The sequence below is a fragment of the Rousettus aegyptiacus genome, unplaced genomic scaffold (genome assembly GCF_014176215.1).
Source record: "Rousettus aegyptiacus isolate mRouAeg1 unplaced genomic scaffold, mRouAeg1.p scaffold_m13_p_2, whole genome shotgun sequence".
Taxonomy (NCBI): domain Eukaryota; kingdom Metazoa; phylum Chordata; class Mammalia; order Chiroptera; family Pteropodidae; genus Rousettus; species Rousettus aegyptiacus.
Genome location: NW_023416295.1, coordinates 166,188,858 through 166,216,056, shown reverse-complemented (window position 1 = coordinate 166,216,056; position 27,199 = coordinate 166,188,858). Strand labels below are relative to the sequence as shown.

At 43.3% G+C, this 27,199-nt stretch overlaps 1 protein-coding gene across 1 annotated transcript in view; it reads left to right on the top strand.

Moving 5' to 3' along the window:
* Nucleotides 1–26,374, top strand: part of BPIFC (BPI fold containing family C) — a 34,947-nt gene extending 8,573 nt beyond the window's left edge. Inside the window, exons 4-17 of the mRNA XM_016148040.2 lie at nt 161–281; nt 3,960–4,088; nt 5,261–5,416; nt 5,551–5,614; nt 7,893–7,953; nt 11,048–11,139; nt 12,474–12,650; nt 13,798–13,851; nt 14,678–14,848; nt 15,501–15,568; nt 22,323–22,365; nt 23,934–23,997; nt 24,755–24,831; nt 25,954–26,374. Of these exons, the coding sequence (XP_016003526.2) occupies nt 161–281; nt 3,960–4,088; nt 5,261–5,416; nt 5,551–5,614; nt 7,893–7,953; nt 11,048–11,139; nt 12,474–12,650; nt 13,798–13,851; nt 14,678–14,848; nt 15,501–15,568; nt 22,323–22,365; nt 23,934–23,997; nt 24,755–24,831; nt 25,954–26,076 (1,400 nt within the window). The 3' untranslated portion in view covers nt 26,077–26,374. The remainder of the gene's footprint in view (nt 1–160; nt 282–3,959; nt 4,089–5,260; nt 5,417–5,550; nt 5,615–7,892; nt 7,954–11,047; nt 11,140–12,473; nt 12,651–13,797; nt 13,852–14,677; nt 14,849–15,500; nt 15,569–22,322; nt 22,366–23,933; nt 23,998–24,754; nt 24,832–25,953) is intronic.
* The last annotated feature ends 825 nt before the right edge of the window (nt 26,375–27,199 follow it).

Here is a 27,199-nt window from a genome sequence, read left to right as displayed (position 1 = left end):
ATAATGTTTTCATCTATAAAGCAGGGACAATAATACTCACTTTGTAGGATTGCTGTTTTCTAAGTATCTAAGACCATGCCTTACTCAATAAATTTCACTGGTATATTTAATATTACTCCATTACCATCTTTGTTATCATCAATAAACACTTTCTTCACAGGCGTTCAAGCTGGGATAGAGATGATTGAGCAAATGGCCAAGGAAAGAAACATCCCAGATTTAAAGGGTTCTGAATCTCTTGAATTTCTGAAGATTGATTATGTGAACTACAATTTTACAAAGTGAGTAAAAGAGAAGGACATTGTTGGCAGTGAGATTAATCTTTAAACTTTCAAGGTTGTGAATGTGCCACGGCTTGTTCCGGACTTGCAGAGTAGAAGTTAACCAATCTTTGGTGAGAGGCTTATCAGATACATGGCCAAAGAGGTCATGAGGTTGACAATGAGTGTGGCGTTTAGGCCAGAACACCTGGCTCCAGGTCATGTCTCTGCTGCACACCAGTTGTGCGCACCTGGCGAATCTGCTCAGAGTCTCAGTGCCCTTGTGCGCTTGTCTCTTTCCTAAAATGAGACTTCTAATTCCACACAATTGTCCGCTGGGGCCACCTTGTCCTTTGGATTCTAAAAGAATTCTTATTTATTCCAGTGCTACCCTCACCCCTATAAACCTAGATGCAGAATTCGACCACAGTCTCAAAAATAAATCTCCTTTCACCAAGTCTTTTCTTATTTTGCTAAAGTTTTGTCAAGATTTCAGAGGTCACCGGGCACATGGGCTTCTGCCCTCTTGTGCCCTTGACCTTCCCTCCTCTGGAGTAGCAGAAGTTTCTTTCCCTGGTCTCACGCAAAGCAGTTCCACGCACTCCGGGGTACCACAGAGTCTTCCTTTGCACTCTAAATGCTTTTCAAAGTAATTTTCCAACCAACAAACGTCTCTTCCTAAGAAGAATTCTGGTGAGGACTCTAATCTTTTCTACCATGTTACAATAATGAAATCAAAACCAGTAAATAGTAAAAGTCCAATAATGTAACAAATGTGAAGATACTTTTTGAAACTAGAACTGCTGTACTGATGTTAGCTGATATCCATAATGATAGCATAAAGACATTATTGTCAGAACAGTGGAATTGCCACATTGATTCGGATCCTTGTTTCACCCAGCCCGGAGTTTTGAAACTGTATTAATTAGGAATAAAGTTCAGTTGAACATAGCAGAAAATCACAATGGCTTGTATGTAATAGGGATTCATGTTTATCTTGCAAATAAGAAGCTCAAAGGAAACAGTGTGGGATTCTATGGAAGCCCAATGCTTTCAGCACCCAGTCTTCTATTTTTCTGCTCCACCATCCTTAGTTCTGGCATCTATTCTCAAGGTCGTCTCAAGGTCCAATATGACCACTATAGCTCAGCCATCAAATCCATGTTTCAGGCCCCTGGAAGGAAGAAGAGCAAGGGTAAAAGGGCTGTATTAGTCTCCTCTTCAATGAGGGTTTTTTTTTTTTCTTCTGAAGTGCTACTCAAATAATATTCTGCCTATAAAGTGAAGGGCAGAACTTAGTCACAAGGCCACGTTTATTAGCAAAGGATACTGGGAAATTCTTCTCCTAGCAGGTAACTTTGTCATCTCAAACAATTGCTGAGAAAGAAGGGGAAATGGATGGGAAGACGGCAAGTGGCAGCCTCTGCCAACAAGAGCCCCAGAGGAAGTATAAGGAGAAGATATCTATGTCCGTCTTGAGCTCAGTCCTAAAGGCTAGTGGAGAGTCAAGCTTTTATCATGAATTCTCTGTGACTTACAATTTGTCCCAGTGCTCTATCAATCCGGTGAGAATTCCTTGCTACTCTATCCCTTCGGAGTAACAATTTCCCCATTGTCAAAGATAACAGTCTATAAAACCGAGGGTTTTTTTTTGTGGGAGTTGGGGAGGTTAGCGATCTAGGGAACGTTCCTGGCAGATGCTCTGTTCTGTACAAACAGTAGCTACTAGCTGCTACATGTGGCTGTTGAGCATTTGAAATATGACTTAATTTTAAATTTAATTTTAATTTAGAAACTGATATTTTAGTTACTGAAAAACTTTTGGAACAACTTGAGTATGTCAGTTTACTTTGTCAACTGAAAATTTTATCAAATCTAAATACTGGCCAAGTATTTCTGATGAAAATTGAGTGTCTGAATCATGTGGTAAGCACTTTACATGTATTAGTAATACATGCTAATCAGTAATACTTGCTCATAAACCATGAATGTAAATTACATACCATATTTGGAAGACTTATTTTGGAAAAAGGAAAATAGAAAATCTTATTAATAATTTTTATATTGATTAAATGTTGAAAGGGTAATATTTTAGCTATATCGGATGAAGTTAAAAATAGTAAAATTACTCTCACCTATTCCTTTCCATTTTTTTAAATGTGATTATTAGAAAACTTTAGATTATATAAGTGGCTCACATCATATTTCTATAAGATAGTGCTACTTTAGGAGGTAATTTACAAGGATCTTTTTTTAATTATGCATGCATGCCCTTCAACCCAACAACTCCACTTCTCAGCATCCTCCCTTGAGAAACATGTCCATAAACTGCATGTATGAAGATGTTCACTGTGGCATCATTTATAATACAGAAACACTAGAAACAATCTTTGTTGGTGGATACCAACAAATGAATTGTTATTTTTTTTAATGGTCTATCCACAGCTTGAAATTCTCTATGGCAGTTACAAAGAATGGGTTAGACCTATATGTATCATGAAAACATATCCAAGATATCGTCTTCCCTCAGTGGGACTTAGGATGTGTGGCAGAGAACAAGTAGGAAAGGATGCAAGAGGAGATAGTAAATAAGTATTTTTTATCAGCTGTCACATTTACGTTTTCCTCATCTAGTTCGATGCCTTTCTCCTATACGACAATTACATGCAGATGATCCCATTCTGTTTTGCCAACCTACCAATGAGTAACACTTACTCTGAGTGATTAACTAAAAAAAAAGGTTAAACGTCTTTCCCAAGATTGCACAGCTGGCACAAAACTTGGCTCCAGGTCGAGTATCCTCCGCTCGATGTGAAGTGGCACAGCCTAAGGGTCCAGACCAGTCTGAAGACAGATCTGGTTCTACGCCTTAAAAATGACTGCAGCCAAGTTTCTTGCCTTCTCAGCTCTGAATGGCAGTGGGCAAAAACAGTAACTGACTCCTAGGGTAATTGTGAGAGTTAAGATGAGCTAATACATGTCAAGTGCTTACACAGTCCCTGGCAGGGAGTAATCACTCAGTCAGTGTTCAAGATAATAACTTGTTGTAATGCGTGAGGCCATATACCTATGTACCTATGTAGATTACATACAACCTGCTGACTCCTAGTTATCTATTTGACATCTCAGAGAATTCTAGGGGACGTTAATGCTCTAAATAAAATAAGTTTCTCAACGAAAGAAGACACCGTCCACATAAAGGGCATTTGGGGAGAGGAAGAAGACACCCTTTTTATTTCCTTTTTATTTGGGGAGAGGGGCACTACTGTCTTTTAGTTGACACATATGCCAAATCTCCTGCAATGTGTGTAACAGTCCTCTACAAAAAGTAGTGTCCCATCCGAAATACTAATGCCTCCCCATTTAGAAACACTGCAACAGCTGAAGGAAATGATAATGATGGCAAATGCTGAACCTCTTTTGTCTTTAAATAAACTAAAGAGGTAGATTATTTGCAAATTTGTTTCTAAACTTCTTCATTTCCGCCCCTCAATGACACACTAGGGACCTCCGGCCAAGGAAAGGAGGGAAATTAGAAGGCAGCGCCCAGAGGCAGCCCTGCAGGCCTGAGGCGCCTTTGCTCTGTAGGAATTCACAATTGCCAGGCTGGCCTTCTAAAACTGCATTTCCGGTTTTGCCGTACTTAGAGGTGTGTTAGAGGAGTTGTACTAACTAACCCCCCTGTTTCTTGTTTTACAGCATAAAAATCCATGCCCTTTCATTTCCAAATACTTCGTTAGCTTTCGTGCCCGGGGTGGGGATCAAGGCACTGACCAACCACGGCATGGCCAACATCAGCACAAACTGGGAGGTCAAGTCCCCGCTTTTGTGAGTACTCCGCTGAAGTCATCTGCTGTTCTGGGGGGAGATGGCATGCAAATCCAAAGTGTATACATTTGTTGATGTGTTTTGACGTTAGGCTCCTTTCCTTAATCATTAACGTTTTTTCTCAAGAGGGTTTTCCCAGGAAATATTTAAATCAGAATATCTCTGCCAGTGGCCGGGGACGGGGTGGGGTGGGGGGGTGTCACTGAAAACTGATCAAAATACCCTTTACGATTTCCTAAGAGCTTGAAGTCTCTGACTGTTGGAGAAATGGACAGGAGCTCAACATTTGAGACCCCCCAATGAGTCACTGTATGGCCTTGGCCAGTCATTGAACACACTTCCCTATCTGTGGGGGCACCTGGTGGGAAACAAAGCCTTCCTACCTCACAAGGAAGTTGAAGCGTTAATAGCTTGAAACCAATTCTTCCCTACCAAAAGGGCTTTGCACCCTCCTTTAGAAAGGAGGGGTCGAATTCAAGGCATGCTTGCAAACCACTCACTATGTGCAAGACACTGTCCTGGGAGTAAAGTTTAGGTCTGCCTTGGTTAGTGCCCCAGAATAACACCTTTATTAATCCACTTGGCCATTCAACAACCGTTTATTGAGTGCCTACTGTTTGCCATTTATCCCCATCTCAAGAACTCTAATAACTCTTGTAGACTGTAGAGAAATGACATATTCTCCTATATGTAACAGAGATCCATGTATCCATTCATGTCTCTACTGATTCATCAGCCATATATTGAGTACTTATTTTGTATCAGGCACAAGCTAAGTCATGGGGACATGGATATGCATAACACACACTCCATTCCCTCAAGGAGTTCACGGGCTACATCTACGTGTGTGGCCGGCTTTACCCGCCACGTTCTCACTCATTCATTGTACATGAATGATGCTCAATACGTGCTCAGCCACTACAGGGGCCGGAGCACTCAGGATGAAGTAACTGCAAGATCTCCAAAGCTGTCACCATTCACATATGCATTACTTCATTTGTTCAATAAATATTCATTCGGCGCCTACCCTGCTCCTACCTATTATAGGCTCCAGGAGTCCGGAGGTGACAAAGTTTCTGCCCTCCAGGAGCTTAGAGTCTGTGGGTAACCAGAGAACCAACCCCTTTCCACCCCTGCCAAGGCCTAGGTAACTGTATGTTTTTTCTCAACAGCCAAGACACAGGAGGAGCTGACCTGTTTCTCTCTGGGGTCTATTTCACGGGTCTCCTTATCCTGACCCGAAATGACTTTGGTCACCCAACCCTGCAGCTCCAAGACTGCTACTCCCAAGTGAGCCACGCCCACGTCTCTTTTTCTGGAGAACTGAGGTGAGTGGGAGCACTGTGGTGGGCCGTGGCGAGTCGGGGGGCGGGGCAGGGGGCTGTGTTCTCCAGTGGTGGCGTCGTGAGGTTTAGAACCAGAAGGTGTGGTGCCTGAGTGTGCCCTTTTTTTTCATCCCTAGTGTCCTGTATAACTCCTTTGCTGAGCCCATGGAGAAACCCATTTTAAAGAACTTAAATGAAATGGTAAGTCTTTAGAGGTTACACAGCTACAGTAAAATGCCATGGGCAGCAGTTCTCCCATGCTTTAACTAACTCTTAGCTGGTAAGCCTTTACCGAACACCTCCTGTGAGCTGGGCATCACCCAAGGAGCTTTCACACACATCATCCTACAGCCTTCCCCCGCCCCTCAGTTCTTGCCACAGGGTAGACAGTCAACACGAATTTATTTATTGTGTACCTACAGTGTATCTAGCACTAGGCTAGGGTCTGTTGGGTACATGAATAAGTAATAAATTTACCATCTTTTTAGGAAAATCAGACTCAGGCTTGTGAAACGGTAGCTGAATAAGTACTTGAATTTAGTCTATATTTACATGATCATTAGATTGAGTTGAAGGGGTTCAGAGAAATGGAAAAATTAAATAAATGGATCCTGGAAGTATCCTGGGTGACATTTTTAGAGGATGCAGGACTTGAACTGAGCCTTGAAGAATAGGTAGGATTTGGATAGATATGAAATGGGACAGAAGAAAGGATATTTCTAGCCAATAGAAACAGCATAAATTAAGATGGCTTCCAAAGCTACAAGTAGCTAGATTCCAGGAGTCAGTGTTTGAGAAGGGAGAACGATGGAATTGGCTATATGCCCTGTTTCCAAACCTGACCATACCTTCCCTGAACTCTTTACCCATATTTTATGTAGAGACAAGGAGAGGGATAAAAGGAATGAGGGAAAAAGGGAGACTCCTTTCTGAAAAAGGGGCAAGGACGGCACCTGGCCATCTCCATCTCCAGCTCAGTGCTTGGCAGGCAGGAGGAAATCAACAGGAAGCAGCTTGACCAGTGAGGCGGCCTGGCTGGTCAAGGGACTCTGAGGCTTCCCGGTCTTTCTCCGTCCTTACCTGACAGGTGCTGAGTGCCAGTGACGTGCATATTAAAGAGTGACTGGGAAATAGTGCTGCCACCTTTAAGGACCTCACACTTAATCATCCTTTTATTCAAAAAGAGGTGTGGTTCTTCAGCCTTTGACAGTGAGCCAACAGTTAAGTTTGCCTGGAGTTTATATGTGACTTAGAAATCATAGGTGCTGTGCCTCTAGGATTCCCTCTGCACCACTGGAAAATAAAAAGAATGTCCAGACCACAGCTGTGTAGCTGTGTCAGACCGGATTTCAGATCCTGATGGTGTAACTCCTGGCAACTCACTTTCCCATCTGTAAAGAGGGCACAGCGGTGCCCACCTCCCAGGGCTGTAGTAAAGATGAAATAGAGTTAAAACAAAAACAGCTAACATATCCTCAATGCTTATGCTGAGCTGGGCAATTTTACATGAATTACCTCAATGTCTACTCACCACAACCTCATGAGGTAGATACAATTATCACCCCCATTTTGCAGATGAGAAAACCAAGGACAGAGAGTGCAGGTAACTTGCCAACGGATACAACCCAGACAGCCAGGCTCCCGAGCTAGTAACCACCACACTGAGCGCTTAGCACGTGCCTGGCACACAGTAGGCCCCTTGACGCGAGTGCTCTCTCATCTTCCTAAAGATGTATGTGCTCGAGTCTGGTTCAAGATAGATTTCCCAAGTCCCAAAGGGGTTCTGATGTAAATAAATGGCTGATACAATGGGCTCTCAAACCAGCCCAGCGGGGAAGGAAAGGACCCAGCTCTCGCTTCTCCTGGCAGCGTGGCACTGCCGACAGAGGAGGGGACGGGCACAGCCATTCTGGCAACAGGTTCTTCAGGTGTGACAGCACTAGTGTGCACTGGGCACATGTCCTGTCTTGCCACAGAAGGAAAAGGCAAGGGCTTATTTATGGGGCTCGCTGGGTGTAGTCCCAGTTGCTATGAAGTGTAGTCAGCCTTTGATGACATGCCACCCATACGTACGTAACTGGAGGCCCATAGGCATCAACTTATTTAAGAGAAAGTCATGATGACCAAAGGGAGAATGTCCCCTAACCTGTAGGCCTTTGTTTGCATGGCCGAGGCCCGTAAATAGAGGTTTGCACTGTAATATGATAACTGCTTTTTCTTCTTCTTCTTCTTCTTCTTTCTTTTTGGAGGAGGAGGGGAGAGAGAGGAGGAGGAGTGGAAGAGGAGGCAGGAGGGAGGAATAGGAAGGGGAGGGAAGAGGAAGGGGGAGAGGAAGAAGACGAAAAAGAGAAAAGGAAGAAGCGCTCCCATCTACATACTTCACCAATCTTCTCCTCACTCCTCCTCCTCCTCCTCCTCCTCCTCCTCCTCCTCCTCCTCCTTCTTCTCTTTCTCTTTCTTCAATTCCCCTTATGGCCAGCTCTGTCCCATTATCACAGGTGAAGTGGAAGCACTGAATGCCAACCTCAGCATGCTGGAGGGTGAGTCCGGGAACCGTCTCTTCGGGGAGGTTCTCTTTCCACCTGCGAACTCTGCTGCTCCCCCCCCCCCCCCGTCTGCTTGCTTCTCAGTGCGGCACAGCCCCAGCCCTTCCGTCTGCTTTGCGCTCTGCACGCTAGCCCCGCGGGAAGGCGTGTGGGAGGACTCGGCCTGTGGGTGGGCCCTGCTCCTTTCTGCTGCTAACCGACTTCTCTGCAGGGGAGGGTGGCTTCAGGAGACTAGATGCGAGTCAGAGAATTAAACTCTCCGAGCTCTAATCCCAGCTCCGGCACTAAATCCACCCTCTTGAGAATGAGTAGTGCTCATCTGGACCAGGTCATCCCGGTTCTGACCCCGGGGTCAGGGGCTCCTCACGGCCTTCAGGATCAAGTCCGCAGGCCTCGGCGTGGAGGGCCGGTTTCATCTTGTACCTTTCTCTGCTCCAGCGATCAAACTGCTTCTCCTGCCTTCACACCCCTTGCCGTTGCTCACGTCGTTCTCTCTGCCTAGAGCTTTCTCTCCCCTTCGTCCATTTATTCATTTAGTAGATGTTTATCGAGTGCCTGTTTCTTCGTCAGCCATGAGAGATACAGTCCCTTCTGAGAGATACGGTCCCTTCTGCTCCCTGACCTCAGCCATTTCCCTGTCTTGTTCACTCTTCTTTATCTTTTAAGGCTCAGCTCAGGCACGGTCTCTGGCAAGAACTCTTACCTGATGCCCGCGCCCCCAAGTTCCGCCTCCTCTTTACTCATATGATATTTTGGAAGGATCTCTCTCTCTTTGCACTCCAGCCATTCATCCATTGATAGTGTACTGAGCACTGTGATGGGCCCAGCGCTGCTCTTGGTGCTGGAATGAGGCAGTAAGCCTGGGAGGCAGACATCCCTGCTCTCACGAGACGAGTGGGAGGAGACAGCAAGCAAGATAATAAGCAAAAGCTATGACAAGCGACGAAAATAAGAATAAAACAAACAGGAAAGGAACTAGGGCCTGGTTTTCGTTTGAGATAGTGTGGCCAGGGGGTTCCATTTTAAGGGTTTTCGTTTTAGATACCGAGGACAGGGTCAGAATCTGAATGAAGCAGGGAGTCGGCCACTCCCAGATCCGGGCAGAGTACATTCCAGGTGACTGAAACTGCAGACTCTCAGGCCTTGAAGCGGAACGAGCCCCACGTGCGGGAGGAGCTATGAGGAAGCCACACTGGGAGCAGAGGGAGCGAGGGCAGGAAGTAGCAGAAGATGAGGTCAAAGAGGGGAAAGCAGATGGTCAGATATTCAGGGCTCTGTAGGTCATCGCAAGGGCTGGCTCTTAGCCTCACACAAGAAGCCTTTGGAGAATTCTGAGCAAGGCTCGCACGATCTGACTTATGTTTTAAGGAGATCACTTTGACTTCTGTCTGTTAATGATAGAAAGGAGGGGGGCAAGGGTGGAAGCAGGGAGACCGCTGGACCCATATGAGCGAGAATGGCAGCGTCTGGCCTGGATGGAGATGGTGAGACATGTTCGGGTTCTGGATGGACCTTGAGGATAGGGACAGTGGTATTTGCTGACACCCTGGCTGTGTCTGGGTCATGAGAAGAGTCAAGGGTGAGCCCAGGTTTTTACCCTGAATGACTAGAAAATCGAAAGAATGGGACGACCATTTACCAAAATGGGAAGACTGTAAGACTAGGTTTGTAGTAGGACCATCGGGAGCTCAGTTTCAGATCTGCTCTTACCACACTGTATTATCATTTCCCATTTGTATGTCTATCTCTTCTTCCAGACTATGACTTCCACGAGGGCAGGGTTTGGACTCACCTCTTTGTCCCCAGCACCAGGCACAGGGCTGAACCCACACTAAATGAATAAATATGGGATTGAAAAAGGGATGAAAGGGAATGAATGGCTGGACAGATGGATTGATGAGTGGATACAGGTAAAGGAAAGAAAGCTGATGGATTGTGGCAGCGAGGAAAAGAAAGAAGATGTAGTGAGGAAAGGACTCGTCGCGGATTCTCATAGCCTTGCTTACCTTGGGCAAGTTTCTTTACTTCTGGGAGCCTCACTCCCCTCACCTGTACAAGGGTCACCATCCTGTTTCTCTCACAGCACAGCGATGGATCCACTGAGATCGTGAATTCGAAAGCATTTTCTTTTTTTTTTTTTTTAACCGTAGCGACATAGGGTAGCGTTGTTCCCTCCCTTTGGCAAATCGTTTCATCTCTTACGGTTTCTCGCCTTGCCCTATGGAACAAACCAAACGCGACATGTAAGAAGGGAAGATACGGTGCTCACGTAGCTTCCTCTAGACCAGGGAGGAAGTCGTTCTCTCACAGAGCACGTGGTGGTGGTCAGTAAGGCAGGTTCCGCCCCCCCACCCCCGGCCAGGTCGGAATCCAAGCACAGCATCACTGCACCTACGGCCGTCTCAGACACTGAAATCTGCGCTCCCTGTGCCCACGGTTCCTTGGACCCCTAGCCTTCTGCTTTGCTCCGAAAATGACAGCACAAAACATGACAGGAATCAGTCACACTGTGCATAAGACTCTCCTCGGCCTCTCCAACTCAGTGGATTTTATTATTCCTGTCTGTCTGTCTTGATATTTTTTTCTAAATTATTTCTAATTACGACAGTAACATATATTCATTGTAAAAAAAAAACAAAAACAAAAACAAAAAACCCAGTTCTAACTTTAACATAGCATTTGAAAGTCTCTCCTTATACAGACCTGATATATATGGCTTAGTATTGATAAGTGACTTTTTATCTAATTTTCTTTTTTAAAAAGAAGTATATATGCAGTGAGTATGTGTGTGTGTGTTTGTGTGTGTGTATGTGTGTGCATATGTGAATTAAAGGTTATACACCAAAATTTTGCTTATGTTTTTCTGAGACTAATGTGATTAAGAGGGGTTTTTACTTTCTTCTTTTTGACTTGCTTGCTTTGCCTGGGTGGTAAAAAGTGAGCGTGTATTACTTAGGAAATAAGGTAATTGTTATTTTAAACACCAGAGAATTTTAAATTCTTAAGTTATTTAAGATTTTAGATAGACATTAATTATACTATGCTTTTAATGAATATAAATTTTCCTTTTGCTTTATTTGTTATTTAGTTTTAACCAAGATGGACAACTATACTCTGCTGGATTTTTCCCTACTCAATGCTCCAGAAATTACTGAGAACAACATTGACCTGGACTTGAAGGTAACTTTATCATCATCAGAGTCCTCGTCTTGGTTATCAACGGACAGTGCATGTGTCCCTCGGTATCTGTGGGGAATTGGGTCCTGATCCCCCACAAACATCAAAACCCACAGATCCTCAGCCCCTTATATAAAATGGCCTACTATTTGCATGTAATCTATGCACGCTCTCTTGTCTACTTTAAATCATCTCTAGATTACTTGTCATACCTCACACGATGTAAATATTATATAAATAGTTGTTATGCTCTACTGTTTAGGTAATAATGACAAGAAAAAAAGTCTGTACATGCTCAGTACAGACAAAACTATCATAGACCTAAGGAATAGTGCATATCAGCAAAAGCAGAAATTTTTTTCAAATATTTTCAACCCACAATTGGGTAAATCCTCAGATGTGAAACCTGTGAATAAAGAGGGCTGACTGTATTTGGAGAACAAATATTACCTGCAGAGGAAATATACCTACATGCTCTTCAGATACTTTAATTTCCTTCCGAGCAACTCCCTCGTGTTCATGCTCTTTCAAAAGACTCTTGAACGTTTTTAATAATTGGCAAAAGATTGTTTGAATTGCACAGCGTATGTCTGCACTTAATAGAGCTTCGCATGTCGATGATTGTCCATATTGATACTGGTATCTCTGACTCTCAGGTTAGTCAATTTAACTCAGGGCTGCTGACCTCGGTTGGGGCTGTCAGTATGTAAAAATGGTGTTTGCTGGTTCTGGAAAAGTGATTAACTGTCCTTACCTTTAGTTTTGTCCCAAAGTTAATGTCGTTGTTTTTAAAAAATGAATATTAACATATTTCCATTACTCAATCATTCAAATTAGTTAAATATCAACACAAGACACCATTCTGGAATAACGATCCACGGCTAATGGGAGCAGCACTAGAAATGTCACGAAAACGCTCTCAACTGTTCCAAGTCCTGGGTCTTTCTCAGTTTTCTCTGACACCCCAGATGCTCAGCACCCACAGATTTCGAAGGTCAAGGGTTCGACATCTCTACCTGGCACCTCAGGCACTATTCAGAGCTGTCACCTCCAGCTACATAAACCTGCCTTCCTTTCTCTGAGAAAAGGGCTGATGAGGAACTTCTCACTGGGTTTACAGCCTAGGGTGGACAGCCATGCCCAGATATATACTCGAGAAGCCGTCAGAGCCTTGAAACATAGCCACTAGTCAAGGAGTCAGAAGGACTTCCCGTTTTATCTTCCCTACCGAGTTTCTGGAGTTTTCCCTATTCTGACGTGAGAGGGTCCGCCTTCTTCAGCCCTGCGCATGTGAGTTTTTACCTGATTCACTGGTCTCTCTCTCTGTCTTCCCACAGGGCGTATTCTACCCACTGGAAAACCTTGCCGACCCCCCGTTCCCCTCAGTGCCCTTCGTGCTCCCAGAACGCAGTGACTCTATGCTCTACATTGGAATCTCCGAATATTTCTTTAAATCTGCATCCTTTGCTTATTTTACAGCCGGGGCTTTCAATGTCACTCTCTCCACGAAAGAGGTGAGGAGATTTAATGGGTGATGACAATTGGCACCAACATTTAATCTTATATAAGTATCCCATTATGGGGTTTTTTTTTTACGTCTTAGTTTTTATTCCTGGGCCTCCGTAGACTCTCACTCCGAGGAGGATGGTGAATGGAGTTGTTAAATGAGTGTTATTAGTTGGGGAGTTGTCAAGTTTCCAGTTCTTCTAATTTCAGTTTTTCGTGATACTGGGTTACTATTCTAGATTGCTCTTAAATAGCGCCATCACTTATTACCTGTAACCTTGGGCAATTTCAATTTATTCTCTGTGCCAGACTGTCCTTATTTGAAAAATGAGAATTATAATAATTCTTTATGTATAGGGTTGATACGGACATTAAAGAGGTTTAAATATATGTAAAGTATTCAGACCAATGCCAGGCACAGAGTAAGTGCTCTGTGAGTGTTGCTGATTATCGTTATTATTTTCCTTGCATTATGCCAATGTAAAGATCTCCTCTGTTAGTAATTGCAACGGACTTATCCGCAATTACCAGCAATAGTGCAGATATTCGTTGATTCTCTTTGCCACACCTCTCCCTTTTATAATGAGAACACTCTTTCCAGCCAGTCAACCGACAACTTGTATTGAGCATCTTTTTTAATCTTTTCATTCTGTCGGTCTTAATTATACGTGTAGTTATAAACCTTATGTTCAAAATGCTAAGTGTGACAGCACCAGCTTTCATGCATGCTGAGAATTAGACGCTTCAAGACTTGAAAACCATCCATATGTGCAGATAAATTACTTAAGCATTCTAGTCTCAGTAATCTCTGAAAATAAGGACAAGAATACAAGGCTTATGGTTAACCACACATGGATCATACATATTTACACATGGATCATACATATGTGATACACACGGTGTTCCCAAGGATAAAAGGCTCTTACCCCAAAGAAACGTAACTTCCTGTGTGACCTTGGGCAAGTCGCTTTACTTCTCTTGGCCTCAGATTTCCTATGGTTGGGCTATAAAATGACAGGTCAACTTCAAACACTAAAACTGTTTGGGTACAAAGAGCTTCATGGTTCATAAAAATTGTAGGGAATGCTACCTTTTTCCTGAAAAGACAACCCAGGTTAAAAGCCTTACAGTGACATGATGGTCTTGATTTTCCAGATTTCCAGCCACTTGGTTCAAAACTCTCAAGGCGTTGGCAATGTGCTCTCCCGGGTAAGGCCTCAGGATTTGACTCCTGGATAGTGTATTTGGTTTTGTTGGAATTACTTCTGGGAGACTTGTGGGTTCCATTTTCTATTCCTTTTTGGTGAGAGCCTGAGTCAACCTTTCTATTCTTAAGAAGATTTTTTTTTTTAATCAAATATCCACAAATATTTACTGAACAAGTTACTATTAAAGGCATTTTAAGTTCACGAAATAAGTCATCTGTTCCTTCCACAATGTTCGACTACACTTAAAATAATTAGCTTAAATGGGAAATAAAGGAATAGTGCCCACACTTGTGACTTTAGTAAAGCAACTATTGTTGTTATGCCTTGATAGCACCTGAGTTTGAATGTAGTGTGCTGAAAGGCTCAGGTTCGCCCTTGAGGACAAAGAGATAAATGTTCATGTAGCATCCTTGTTTTAGAGCAAAGATCTTGAGTCAAACGGACCTAGATCTGAATCCCAGTTCTACAACTTACTCACATGAGACCTTGAGAAAATTACTTAGCTTCTCTAAGACTCACTTTCTTCAGTCGTGAAATGGGGAGAACCTCCCTACGATACAGGGATTTTGTGAAGATTAAATCAGATAGCCCGATGTGGTGTCTGGTGCACAGTATGTGTTTGGTAAACATCGACTGTTATTCTTTGTATTGTTTTTTGTTTTTTTTTGTTTTTGCATGTTATAGTTGTTATTATTAAAGAGGTTTTTTTTTTTTCTATTCTAACTGCATGATGTAAGGTTTAAACACCACAGGCCACCCCAAATTTGTGACGTCCCCTCACCGATTCATGTCTCCCAATTTCCGTTTCTTCCCCTGAACACGGGCAGATTGCAGAGATCTACATCCTGTCCCAGCCCTTCATGATCCGCATCATGGCCACGGCGCCTCCTGTCATCAATTTGCTCCCGGGTAACTTCACCCTGGACATCCCTGCCTCCATCGTGATCCTCACCCAGCCTGAGAACTCCACTGTCGAAACTATCGTTTCCATGGACTTTGTAAGTCATGGGGACAGAAGGGCAGCCTGCGGATACCAATCCTCTTCCTGTAGGAGACCACTGGCCTGCAGTGGTCTACCGAGTGTTTCGAGGGCTGGGGAGTAATACATCAGTTAGGGGTGAGCACAGGGTTGGGACTGTAGTGGGGGGAGAGATGGGAAGCCGGTGCTCGTACCCCCATATGTTGTAAAACAGCTCTGCACCCTTTTCCACTTCCTGTGTGCCCTTCCCTCTGCTTCGGTTTGCATTGATAGCTGAATCTCTTTTTTCTTTGAAATAAGTCAATCAAGGTGGAATTCAAGTTTATTTGATCAGATGAGGCCAAATGCAATCCAATAGAAAAGGACTAATACAATGAACCTAAGTGAAATATCACACACACACACACACACACACGCACACACACCATACTTGGAGAAGAGAGACTAGAGAAAACAGAAAAATAATTTAAAGGAGTTCCTCAAACAGAGTCTTCATAGTTAGTTTCTTACCTGAAAGACACTGTTTTTAGAGTTATTTCTTTTCAATATCTCTTGGAATGAGAGGGAAAGTGGACTTTATGATGCTTCTACTATAAGGGATAATATCTGTGGCCAGTTCATGACCAAAGAGATTTACTCCTCTTAGTAACGAATGCTTTTGTTGTCTACAGGTTGCTAGTACCAGTGTTGGCCTGGTTATTTTGGGACAAAGATTGATCTGCTCCTTGTCTCTGAACAGGTAAGATCAATTGATTTGACTATCAAAAACCTTTGTCATAAGTGAATCAACAGACCGGAGAGACAAAGCAAACATAGCAGAATGGGTGAAGTTATTATTGTATAAAAAATGAATCCCTTAACCACTTGTCTTGTAATAGTCCAGATAATTCAAAGTATACACTTAACTAAAAAATGTGTTGAGAAATCTTTCTTTATTCTCCCAATTAAATAACATTTAGATAAAATGGGCCACAAAATAATTATAAAAATAACTCAGTAAGTCTATGGTCATGCCACCCCAAACAAGCCTGATCCTGTCTGATCTTGGAAGGTAAGCAGGGTCAGGCCTAGTTAGTACTTGGATGGGAGACCACCTAAAACTGTAGGTGTAAAAACTAAAGTAAAAAAACAAGGAATTGTAAGCTGACAAGTTACTTGCAATCTGTGAGGTCAACCAAGGGTTGCTCCACCTAAAAAAATTTTTAAATAAAATAAAATAATTTTAAAAATTAAAAAATAAATATAACAGTAATATAAATGCACAGTCTAATGCTACAGCAGTATACACTAAAGTTCCTGTTTAACAAATTCAGAAAGCATGCTACTGAGCAAAGAGCATGAAACTTACAGGGTCAAGGCATGAAGTTTCAAACCTCTGCTCACAGGTCCAATGGCCATGATCAAATCTATTAACCTCTGAGTCTCAGTTTCCTTATCTGTAAAGTAGTGAAGTTGGACTAAATCATTCCTTTGGTACCTGTAGGCTCTGACATTCGTATCCCATTTCTAGAAGGTAGAGTTTAACGAGATCATGCTGCACGGCCTAGCTGGCTCTCAGATGTATGCCACACAGTGTGAAAGGACCTGAGCAAGTCATAGACACAGGTCATTGAACACTCATTGCCGTTGGGAAGAATGGCTCATTTTCCTCAGCCCTGTAAAGCTAGCAGTTGAAGCCATGAATCAGACTACCTAAGGAGACAGCAAGGCATTAAACCAAGCACAGGGCCCTTCTGAGCACGAGACCATGTCCCAAATGCACAGGTTGCAGTGTTTTGAGTCTGAGGATGGCTCCTGCAGGGGGCGCTATCACAAACCTCAGGATGTGAGTGGATGGGGCCAGGCAGGTGAGCCAGGCATCACTCAGGCCTCAGGCAGTCGAACCCAGGGGCAAGACTTTGCAAAGGAGCAGAAGCATTGCTGAAAGAGCCGCCTTAGCCTTTGCAGCAAGAGCGGTAGCCCCACATCCTACACCTGCCACCCCAGCCAGCGCCTCCCCTCCTGGGCTTCTCAGGCAAGCGCTGCTTTTCAGGATGAACTGGTTTGTTCTTAGGTGATATCAGAGACAGACGACAGCAGGAAGAAGTCTAAAGTGGGTGGGGATCAGTGAAACATCCCTGAGAAAAACGAAGAACACGAGGTCTCCAAATCCAGCTTCCCCAGAATACCACAGCCTTTCTAACCATCCCCTTCCTAAAGGAATCTCTTTCGGGAGCTGCTCAGGGCATCCTGCGTAGACATGAGATGCAGAAATCAGAGGCGCATCCAGTGCGCTGAGTTTAGAGAGGTGGCAAGATCGTGGGCTTTGGAGTCAGACTAGCTGGTTCAGATCCCAGCCCAGATTCATTAGCTGTGGGGGTCTCGAGCAAGTTACTTAACCTCTCTGGGCTCCATTCCTTCCTCTATAAAATGAGGATGTAACAAAACCCATTCCAGGGGTGTTTGCAAGAAATACATGAGTTAACCCATGTAAAATGCATGTTAAGTGTTCAAGAAATGTTGGCTATGGCTATTACTTAAAATTCAGTTTGTCCTTAGCCAGGGGAAGGAGGTGCTCAATCCATACAAGATCATTTCAAGAATTCCCCTATTCAGAAAACACCTCCTACCCGGTCTCCTGCCCAGCGATGGCTGTTAGAGAAATTGCCTTTTGTTCTACTAGTTATGACCATTCGTTGTTATCGAGCCTTTTTTGTCTACGGGTCCTGTGCCAAGCACTGCACGTACACTGTTTCATTTAAATCTCACAACTCTGTACCTCCAGGACCTGGCACAGTGCTCAGGAAATGTCCATAGATTGAATGAATAGTCCTGGACTTCAGTCTTATTATCCCCATTTTGCAGTTCATGAAGATTCTATAACTTAAGTCGCAGAGCTGTTGAATAGTGGAGTTAGATCTCGAACCTGAGCGAGTCTGTTTTCAAAATCATGAGTGTTTACTTACTACATTATACTCCCTTTGATGTAGTGAAGCACTAAAACTTAGAAAATAAGACTTAGACTTAAGACTTAGAAAATAAATACCCTTGCCTAGAGGCAGAACCCCAAGAGCATGGAGTCATGTTAAATCAAAACAGGCAACTTATTATTTCTCAGTGTTCAGGGTTGGTCGGAAACACTGGGATTGGACACAGCCCTTTTCTCATTGCATTAAGGAATCGAGTAAAGGAAGGATAAAGAGAGCAAAAGCTGGGAGTATAAATAGTAAACTTGACCTCTCCGGGTATGTCTAGTTCAGAGCGCAGGCTCTGGAATTATGTGAGTTTGAATTCTACCTCAGTCCTGAAGCTGTGTGACCATTGGCAAGTTAATTAACCTCTCCATGTATCAGTTTCTTCATCAGCAAAACAGAGCACCTCTCCACAGGTTTATTGTGCGAGTAGATGAGATGATGTGTGAAGTGAACAATACCCCACAAATAATCAGTGCTCAGGAAAGATGTGTTACCCCTAGTATTTCTCTTTCCTCGTTCTAGGATCAAAGTTTGACCAAATAAGACAGGGAAATTGGTCCCAAGAGACATAACGAGTCAAGATGGTCTTAAAAGCTATAGAGTTGGCCCTCGAATGCATAAGCCAGATTCTTACTACTCTATCTACAGTAGAGACTTGTTCCAAACACAATTCTGTGTGGAGGTAACTCTAATACGTGTCGGCTCGCATAGTAGACATTTGAGATTATTTTGAGATTATTTCATTTTGAGATTTTGAGATTATTTCAGAAGCCAAATTAAATAACACTTTTCCTTTTTTGGTCCTCATCCAGATGACTTAATTCTAATCCTCTTTTCTTAATCACCACTAAAGCTCAAAACAATTAAATGTACATTACTGTTGGACCATTTAGAACTTTAGAACATTTTTGACCTGCCATGATTGAGGCTTGAAATGCTTCCAAATCGCACCCCACCACCATTCTCTCTCTCTCTCACACACACACACACACACACACCCTACCACCCCTCCCATGAAACACCATCGGAAAATGCAAATAAAGCTGACTACAAGCAGATAGAATCACCACCGAACTCCACTCCTCAAAGCCTGGGTGGATAAACATTTCCCATCTAGAGAGAAACTCAGAAGGGAAAACAGGTCTGGGAAGAATGGATTCGGTTTCTGCTGGGTCGGCACTTAGGATGGGTCCTCAGAGCTCAGGCTTGGCACCTGGGCTGCCCTCCATTTCCACTCTTCCTCTGAACTACAGTTGAAGATAGGACAGAGGAATACTACAGTGGGGAGCCCAGTCAGAGGAGGAAACCCCAAATGACTCCTTCCCCTTCTCCCAGACCCTTTGGGGGGAATTTCCAGGCTGCAGAAGGCAACAAAGTTAAAACGTTAGAGAACTTTTCCTCATTGAGAGGGTTCCTTTCATACTTCAACACATTCCTGCCCTCAAAACCTTTTGTAGTTGGACCAGATCCACAGCCTGGGGGCTTCAAGCTCTTCAGTTACTGGTTCTCCCTTTCAAGCCAGCCAACCTTATTTCCCCTAGCTCCCTAAAATGAACACTCTGCTTTAGACCCGAATTCCAATAAACACTCCCCGCCCATGTCCTGTATCTGCTCATTTACCCATATATCCATCAATGAGAATTTACTAAGCGTCTATTATGCACTCTGCACTGTCCTTGATACAGAAAGTAGAAAGGACATGGGTTTCTACCTTCCAGATTCACAGCCTGGTAAGAGGAACACTCAGATTTCAGGCAATTACAATACTGGGTGCCAAGGGACGTGGTAGGTAGGGTCCTTACATGGTAGCATACAGAGTGCTTCTCTCGAAGGGCAGCTTCTTTTCCCCCATCTACCCACATTCATTCTCTCCCTCTCTCTCTCTCTCTCTCTCTCTCTCTCTCTCTCTCACACACACACACACACACACACACACACACACACACACACACCTCCAACCCATGCTGATTTCTTCACATTTTCACACCTCCTGCAGCAAGTCAGTGTGGTGTGTAAACCCTCAAAGGAGCACCTGAATACACACTACTTACCATTGTTCTCTAATTGCTTCCTGTACATACAGCTCTCCATTCCTCATAAATATGACTATAAATAAAATTCTTCCTATCGCCTAGCGCATTGCTGAGCCTAGAACGAGCACCTGTGAAACCTCTTGGCCTGCCAACCTTTCCTCCATACTGCAGCCAGGGCGACCTTCACAAAACACAGACGTCATCTCCCTTCCTAGAAGCCTTCTGTAGAGTCCTTGCTCTTAAGATAAATATCAGAATCCTAACATGGCCTGAGAAGCCCTGCTGGTCAAGCCTATCTGCCTGTCTAGCGTCGTCTTGCTGTGCGCTCTCCCAAGCTCTCTGTTCCGGCCACGGGGCCTTTGCAACCTCTGCCCAGAGTACCCCCCTCGCCCCCGCCACGTCCTTCCCCATTTTGCCTTTTTCATCCCTCTCATCCTTCATGTCAGCTCAAGGACATATTTCCCTTTTTTGGAAAACGTTCTATACTCACCAAGTTAGATCAGGCTCTTTTGTTATTTGCCTCCACAAATTTCTTTCTTTTCACCAGAGAATTCGTCTCAGTCTGTAATGAGACCTTCATCGGTGGGGTTATTCGATTAATGCCTCCCTCGCCGCTAGGCCCGCGAGCCACCTCCCCACGTGAGAGCAACGGCCGCGTCTGGTTTTGCTCACGATCCCGTCTGCGGCACCTGTCCCAGGGCTGACATGTATTAGATGTTCAATAAATATCAGCTACACGAGTCAGTGACTGAACACTTAGTGCCTACGTGTGCCACGCTCTTTGCTCAATCCTGGGAATGCAAAGATAATTAATACCGATTCTCTACCTTGAAGGAGTTCGTAGTCAGAGGGCAAAGAGATAAAAAACCACTGTAAAGTATTGAGGGCAGGACTGATTTTCAGTGTCTGCTCTGGTCACGGGGTTGGAGGAATGGCATTGTGAGTGCCTGTGCTTTGGTCCACCTGACCTTCATTTTGTCATCTTCGATATGTTGACCCAGATCATGAAGGGCCTTTTGTCATGCTTCAGAGTGGGTACTTCAGCTCTGGTTTTCAATCAGGACAATAAACTTTCTCCAAAAAATTTTTAAATAGGCTCTGCTCTTACATATCTGCAAGGTAGGGCTATTCGCGCTCTTCCCCCCCCCCCACCCCCCCCCCCCCCAGCCCCAAAGACTCTGTGTTCCTATAATAAAAATTAGTTCCTATTGTCAAGGCTGTAAGTAGTAGGTTAGGGGCCTGGCAGAGAAGGAAAGGTAGAAAGACCGAACTCAGTCGCCACCTAGTGGTCTGAGCTGTGCTTGTGTGTCTTTCAGAACCAGAGCAGGGAGAGTTTGTTGTTTGCTCCACCCGTTTCTCTACAGTTAGTGAGATGCGGCCATTAGTCAACTAACCCCAGTGAGTATACCTCAAGAATTAGGACAGAGAAGTGAGATGGCCTCAGGAGGAAAGGAGAGTCGGTTCATAGGACACCCTAGACAAGCTCACTCATAGCAGGTGGTCCTGAAGTGGCCGATTATGGCGGAGTTGTGATTAAAGAAAAGAAAAAAGCAAAGTCACAGTTGTGTGCCAGCCTGTTCTAGACTGTCCATGATGAGAGGTGGTGTGACCGGGGAGAGGCATCCCCCCCACATTTCCCCAGCAGTGCCTTTAACAATTATCCTGCACTGCCTTTCACGTCAGACAGCTATCACAGCTGCCATTTCCCCCATGTCTTATGACCGACCAGCTAAAAAATGATACAGGTGATACAGCCTTCTGAGAGCTGTGGCCTAGACTGAGCATAGAATCCAGAGTCAAGTGGTGTGAGATTTGCCATCTGGATCCATCAGTTGTTAACTCTGTGACTTGGGTAATGTAATTCTCGTCTCTGATCATCAGTTTCCTGCAAAAGGGACAATAATAATTGCATCTATCACAGTGTTACTGTGAAGATTAACTTTCAAAATGTTTACGAAGCTCCCAAGAAAGGGCGTGTCGTATAGTATGATCACTTTCACCTTCGTCATTATCGTCACATTTATTAATAAGGGATCAGCCTGGCTCAGAGAAGTTAAAAGGTTGCGTTCAGAGCCAGAAGACCTGGAAAACATTTCTCCTATCCAAGCACTAACCAGGCCCAACCCTGCTTAGCTTCAGGCATCAGACAAGATTGGGCATGTGGGGCGGCATGGCTGTAGCCTGAAAGCCATTTATTTCTTAAGTTTGTTCTGCATTCCAGGTTGCCAACAGGAAGTCCCACAGAGCAAAAGCATGTGGGAAACCTATCCTGATTTCAAAGCCAAGGCTTCGGCTGTTTCTGCTCTGCTTTTTAAGCAGAAAATATAGGGATAAAGATATAATAGAACATTATGTCCTTACAAGGTTGTATGTTTTTAAATAGCATCTTATTGAGCTAAAAAAAAAAAATTACTCCTTTCGTTTGTTCCTTTCTATTGAAATGATTGTTTTTAAATATTCCTCTAATCTTTTCCTGTTGGTTTTTGTCGTTTCGCCTTGTTTTCAGGTTCCGCCTTACTCTGCCAAAATCCAGTCGCAGCAATATTGAGGTAGGAGTCAGAGCTCTCAGAGTTCCCTGTCCAGGGAAGAATAAAAATTCTCCTATATAGTAGCTGGATGATTGTTTTCTATGTCTCTGAGTAGTACTTGGTTTTCCCATGAGTGTTGGTTTTAACTGTGAAATTCTTTATATAGCTACTCGTCCAAGCCCGTTAACTATTAAACAAGAGAGGAACTCTCCAATTCACTTTTATCTATTCAGAAAGACTTTTAAAGGAACTCAAAAAACCTGTTAAGACATTGTATAATGTTGAGATTTTCAGGGAGACTTCTTTTGGATAAAATAATCTTCTAGAGTTAAATTTAAGATCCAGACTCCCAAAGAATGAAGCTCTTTGTCAATTTTTAGGCCATGATTAATTTTACTCTTCGAAAGCTTTCTAGCCATATCCTAAAATTAGGTCAAGGTTGTTTGTGTTCTCAGAAGAGTGCATCCCAACATGTGACCCTTCCCTCAAGCTACAGGAAGATCAGCCAAATCACTAAGTGACATCTCTATCCTTGAGGCACTTATACTCTAGAGCAGTGGTTCTCAACCAGGCTCACTGTGGATTAGCACCTCTGTGGCATAGCCATTTTGGTAGACGAAAGACTATAGTCAATGAGAATTGATAGCTGACTGTCTTATAAATAATATCCCCTGAGCCTCGAGGAGGCAAAGTGAGTTCAGGTCTTCCAGGAAGACCCAGACAAACTACTCTGTTTTAATGACAGAGTGTACTAACCAGACATTTCTGAAAAAAAGGACAATGCTATATACAGGGCATTTTTCCATAATATCAATCCATTTAATCTTGATGACAACCCTATGAAATTGTACTATTATTTTCACTTTATAGTTGAGTAAGTCGAGGCACAGAGACGTTAAGGAACTTTCCCACCATCACACGGTGACGTGGTAAAAAACAAGAGATAAACCTAGGAAGTCTACTGCAGGGATACCCTTAATAACTTGCAAAGAGGTTCTTATTTTTGCTAAGCCTATAGGATACTCAAAAAATATTCACTGAATGAATTGATGTTGATCATAGTCCATTTATTTTTCATCCTTGAATGTTCCCAGGAACCAACATTTAGCTAGGATTATACAACTACCACAGCTTATTAAAGATCCCTTGGATGTTCTGGTGATGCCTTTAACTATAGAGCATAACATAATGCAAGGGAACTCTGAGGTCCCCAATAAGGTTGAGAAAGACTGCTAAGGGGGGTGCGTGTATCAGTTGTTCTGGACTGCATTACTTGGTGGATATCTAAGCTGCCATGCTTGCTGCCACCATGTGGTCCCTCTACAGTTCTTGTCACCATGATACAGGGTAGAGGAGAGCAGAAATGCGCATCCTCAAGGAGGAAGAAAGACTGGGAAATCTTGTAATATGCTTTCCCACAAAATAGCTTTTGGTGTCTGGAAAGCTAGAATATGTGCATCTCTGTGGGGGAGATTCTAATTATCGCCCTCTATCCGGATAAGGTCTGGAAAAGTGCAGGTCTAAACCAGGCATGGTACTTTCAAAATGCCCTGATTTGGCAACTGATTTAGTTTCCCCTTTCATTTCAGGTCTTGAGGTTTGAGAATATTCTGTCCTTCATTATCCACTTTGGCATCCTCCCCCTGGCCAACGGTAAGAGATTCTTGGAAAACAATGCAACTCTGACATCAGCTAAATGTTGGGGATTGTTTGGGACTTTCCATCCTGAAGCTTGTGCTTCTAGAGTGTCGTTACAAATCCAGGCCAGTGCCAGAATTTACAAAGCTTATACCATCAACGACATGGTTATAAAATGAGATAGTTCCTGTCCAAGCCTTGTGAGCAACTCTGCTTGAAGACTTAGCAAGAATGGCTACCTCTGGTCGAGTTAAGGAGATTGAAATCATTCTCCTTAGGCAGTGGAGTCTCCTTCAGGTCATCCAGAAATGAGATTATTCTCCCTAAAGGGCATCTCAGTGGTTCTTGTGCAAAGACCACCATCTGGATGGACACAATGTTCATGAATGATAATCCTAGGCCTTCTCCCCGTACTGCAACTGTTCACATGCTGCAGCACCTTGAGTTTGACTTGGTGAAAATACATTTTGTATTGGAGAACAAAAGGTTCTCAGGACCCAATAAGGTATTTTTAAAATATGAATTGGACAAAGTGCCAGCATTTTTCTGCCATCCAAATGCACACAATTGCAGGTGCATTTTTATTAAACATAAATTATGTAACCATTCTTCTGGGGAAATGATAAGGATATATCACAGAGAATGAAAACACAGAACTAGGATGAATGAAAAAATAAATTGTGAAAAAGCTGCTTGTTAGTCTCTTTAAAAAAATTTTGCCGAAACTCCCATGCCTGTGCCCAATTATTTTGCATCTTGTTTTATATTTTAGCAAAATTACAGCAAGGATTTCCTCTGCCCAACCCGCACAAAATCTCATTTGTCAATTCAGATATTGAAGTTCTCGAGGTAAGAATGTGAATATTCTCTTAACTGCCTCATTCTTTCCATAGTAGAATCGGCCTTTTTCTGTTTGCTTACTTTTTGTTTTATTTCATTCTGCTCTGCTTTTTCCCAGCCCAGGGAATTTTATAAACATTACATTTAGCTCTTAAAGTGTGCAATTAATAATGAAAAGCATTTAAAGTTGAGTTTTCAAATCAGGGTCCTGTTTCCCTTCGCAGCCAAATTTATTCACACAACAGTGCAAGAAGATGCAATGCAGTGTGTTTTATTTTCTTTATTCCACGAAACAACCTGTAAGGCTGGAATTATTAGTCCCCTTTTATAGATGAGGAGGGTAAGACTCAGAGAAGTGACGAGGCTTATGCAGCTGAAAAATCCATGGCTGAGACCCGACTGGCTGTTCTGATTCTCCAGTCAGTGAACTTTTGTCTGAGTTCAGGGATCTGGGTTCAGGGATCTGCTTCGAGTTGTTTCCTGGGTTCAGGGATCTGCTGGGTTCAGGGATCCGCTGTAAGCTATTTCCTGGTTAATCATTATTAAGAAATTTCAGAACACTCCTTTATTATTTTTATTTGTTTTCTATTTTGGCTCTTTGTTTAGGAAGGTGGAAATGAGATTCTGATGGAATTCTCCAATCCTATACACTGCCCTGAACTCTCTCTTCCTTCCCACCTCCCCTTCCATAATTGCTTAAGTCACATAAGGAAACAGTAATCCAAAATCGGCTGTTCCTGGGGTAAAAGGGGTCAATTATGTGGTGACAGAAAGAAATTTAACTATGGGAGGTGAACACACAGTGTAATATATATATGCCTTACTGTTAAAGTGTACAGCTGAAACTTACTGGATTTTGTTAACCAATGTCACCATAAAAAATTATCTAATTTTTTTTTTTGTAAAGGCAAAAAAAAAAAAGAGAGAGAGAGAAAGAAAACATGGCCTGTTCCTATGTCCGAGGCACTCACCAGGGGAGGGGAGGGTGTGACACAGTAGGACCTTTGTAAGAAAACATCTCATGTGACACAGTACACCTGGTAAAGAAACCATCTCTCCCTCAGGCACCTGAATCCTATGGCTTCAGGTGCCTGAAGTTTAACGACATCTTCCTTGTTGCATCCTTTTCAGCATTTCCTTTTGATTTCCACGGACCTGAGGTATGAAACCTCCTTAAAGCAGCAACCCAGCTTCCATGGTTGGGAAGGTCTGAACCTGATCAGTGGACAGTGGAGCGGGAATTCAGCCCCTTGACTGCCTGCTTGGGGTTCACTCCAGGAAGTAAATGGCCTTTGACCTCACCTACTGTAAACCCAGAAGGAGAAGACAGCACTCACTGGAATTTTAAAGTTCTCCTCAAGTGCTTAGGCTGGAAGTTTTCTTTCTCCACCCTTCAGGGACAGAGAAAGACAAACTAGTTTAAAGAGCTAAATGAGAGTGTGTTCATCTCTGTGCGTGGACGGGTGGATGTTTGAATGTATGTTCGTGTTTGAATGCATGCTATGTGTTCCTTTGTTTATGAAATCCTGGGACCAAGAGCTAGGCATGTACTTTTGACAAGATACGTGAGAAATTCTTAAGTACGGATTTAAATCCGTTAGGTCGGTGGAGATCCCCTCAGCCCTCTCAGCTCTCTGGGGTTCTCCCTCTCCCCGCGTATTGGATTTTATATTTTATATTTACTGCTACTGTCCCCTGTATTTAATTAAAATTGTTTTCTATTAATGTCAACCTTGTCTTTTTCTTCGCAAGACTTCCTGCCCCAGCTTTTTAAAAATGAAATAAGACAGAGATGAGAGAATTTAGTGTCTTTAACATTGATGAAAACCGAGATAGTACAGATTTCAAGGTTTGATTTAAAAAGGGAATTCTTTGCCTCTTAGATGTTTGCAATGAGAAACAGTGTGGTCACCGAAAACTCAGGAAGTCCTATCACTTTAAGTTTTAGGATGTTTTCCCTGCCAGATTAAATGAAAAAGCGGTGCAGGGTACTAAACCTAGAAAATTCATAGTCGATGATGATGTTAATGTTGTCCTAATCAATGGGGTGAAGTCGGGGCGGAAGAGGAGGAGAGGGAAAGTGGGATGTATGATGTGAGAAACAAGCAGAAACCACACACTTTGCTTTTACTTTGCTTGCAATCTAGTGGAGGAGCGGAAGGGAGCAAGGCACGGAGGGCCAATCATGTGCCAGACCTTGTTGGTTACTTCATAAGTGTCGGTTCATTCAATCCTCACAGCCACTCTATGAAGAATTATGATTCCATTTTATAGATGAGGAAACGAAGGTTCAGAGAGAAAATAACCACACAAAGCGAGTAAATGGCAGAGATAGAAACTGAATCCAAGCCTTTCAGATTCCAAAGTCGCTGTTTTT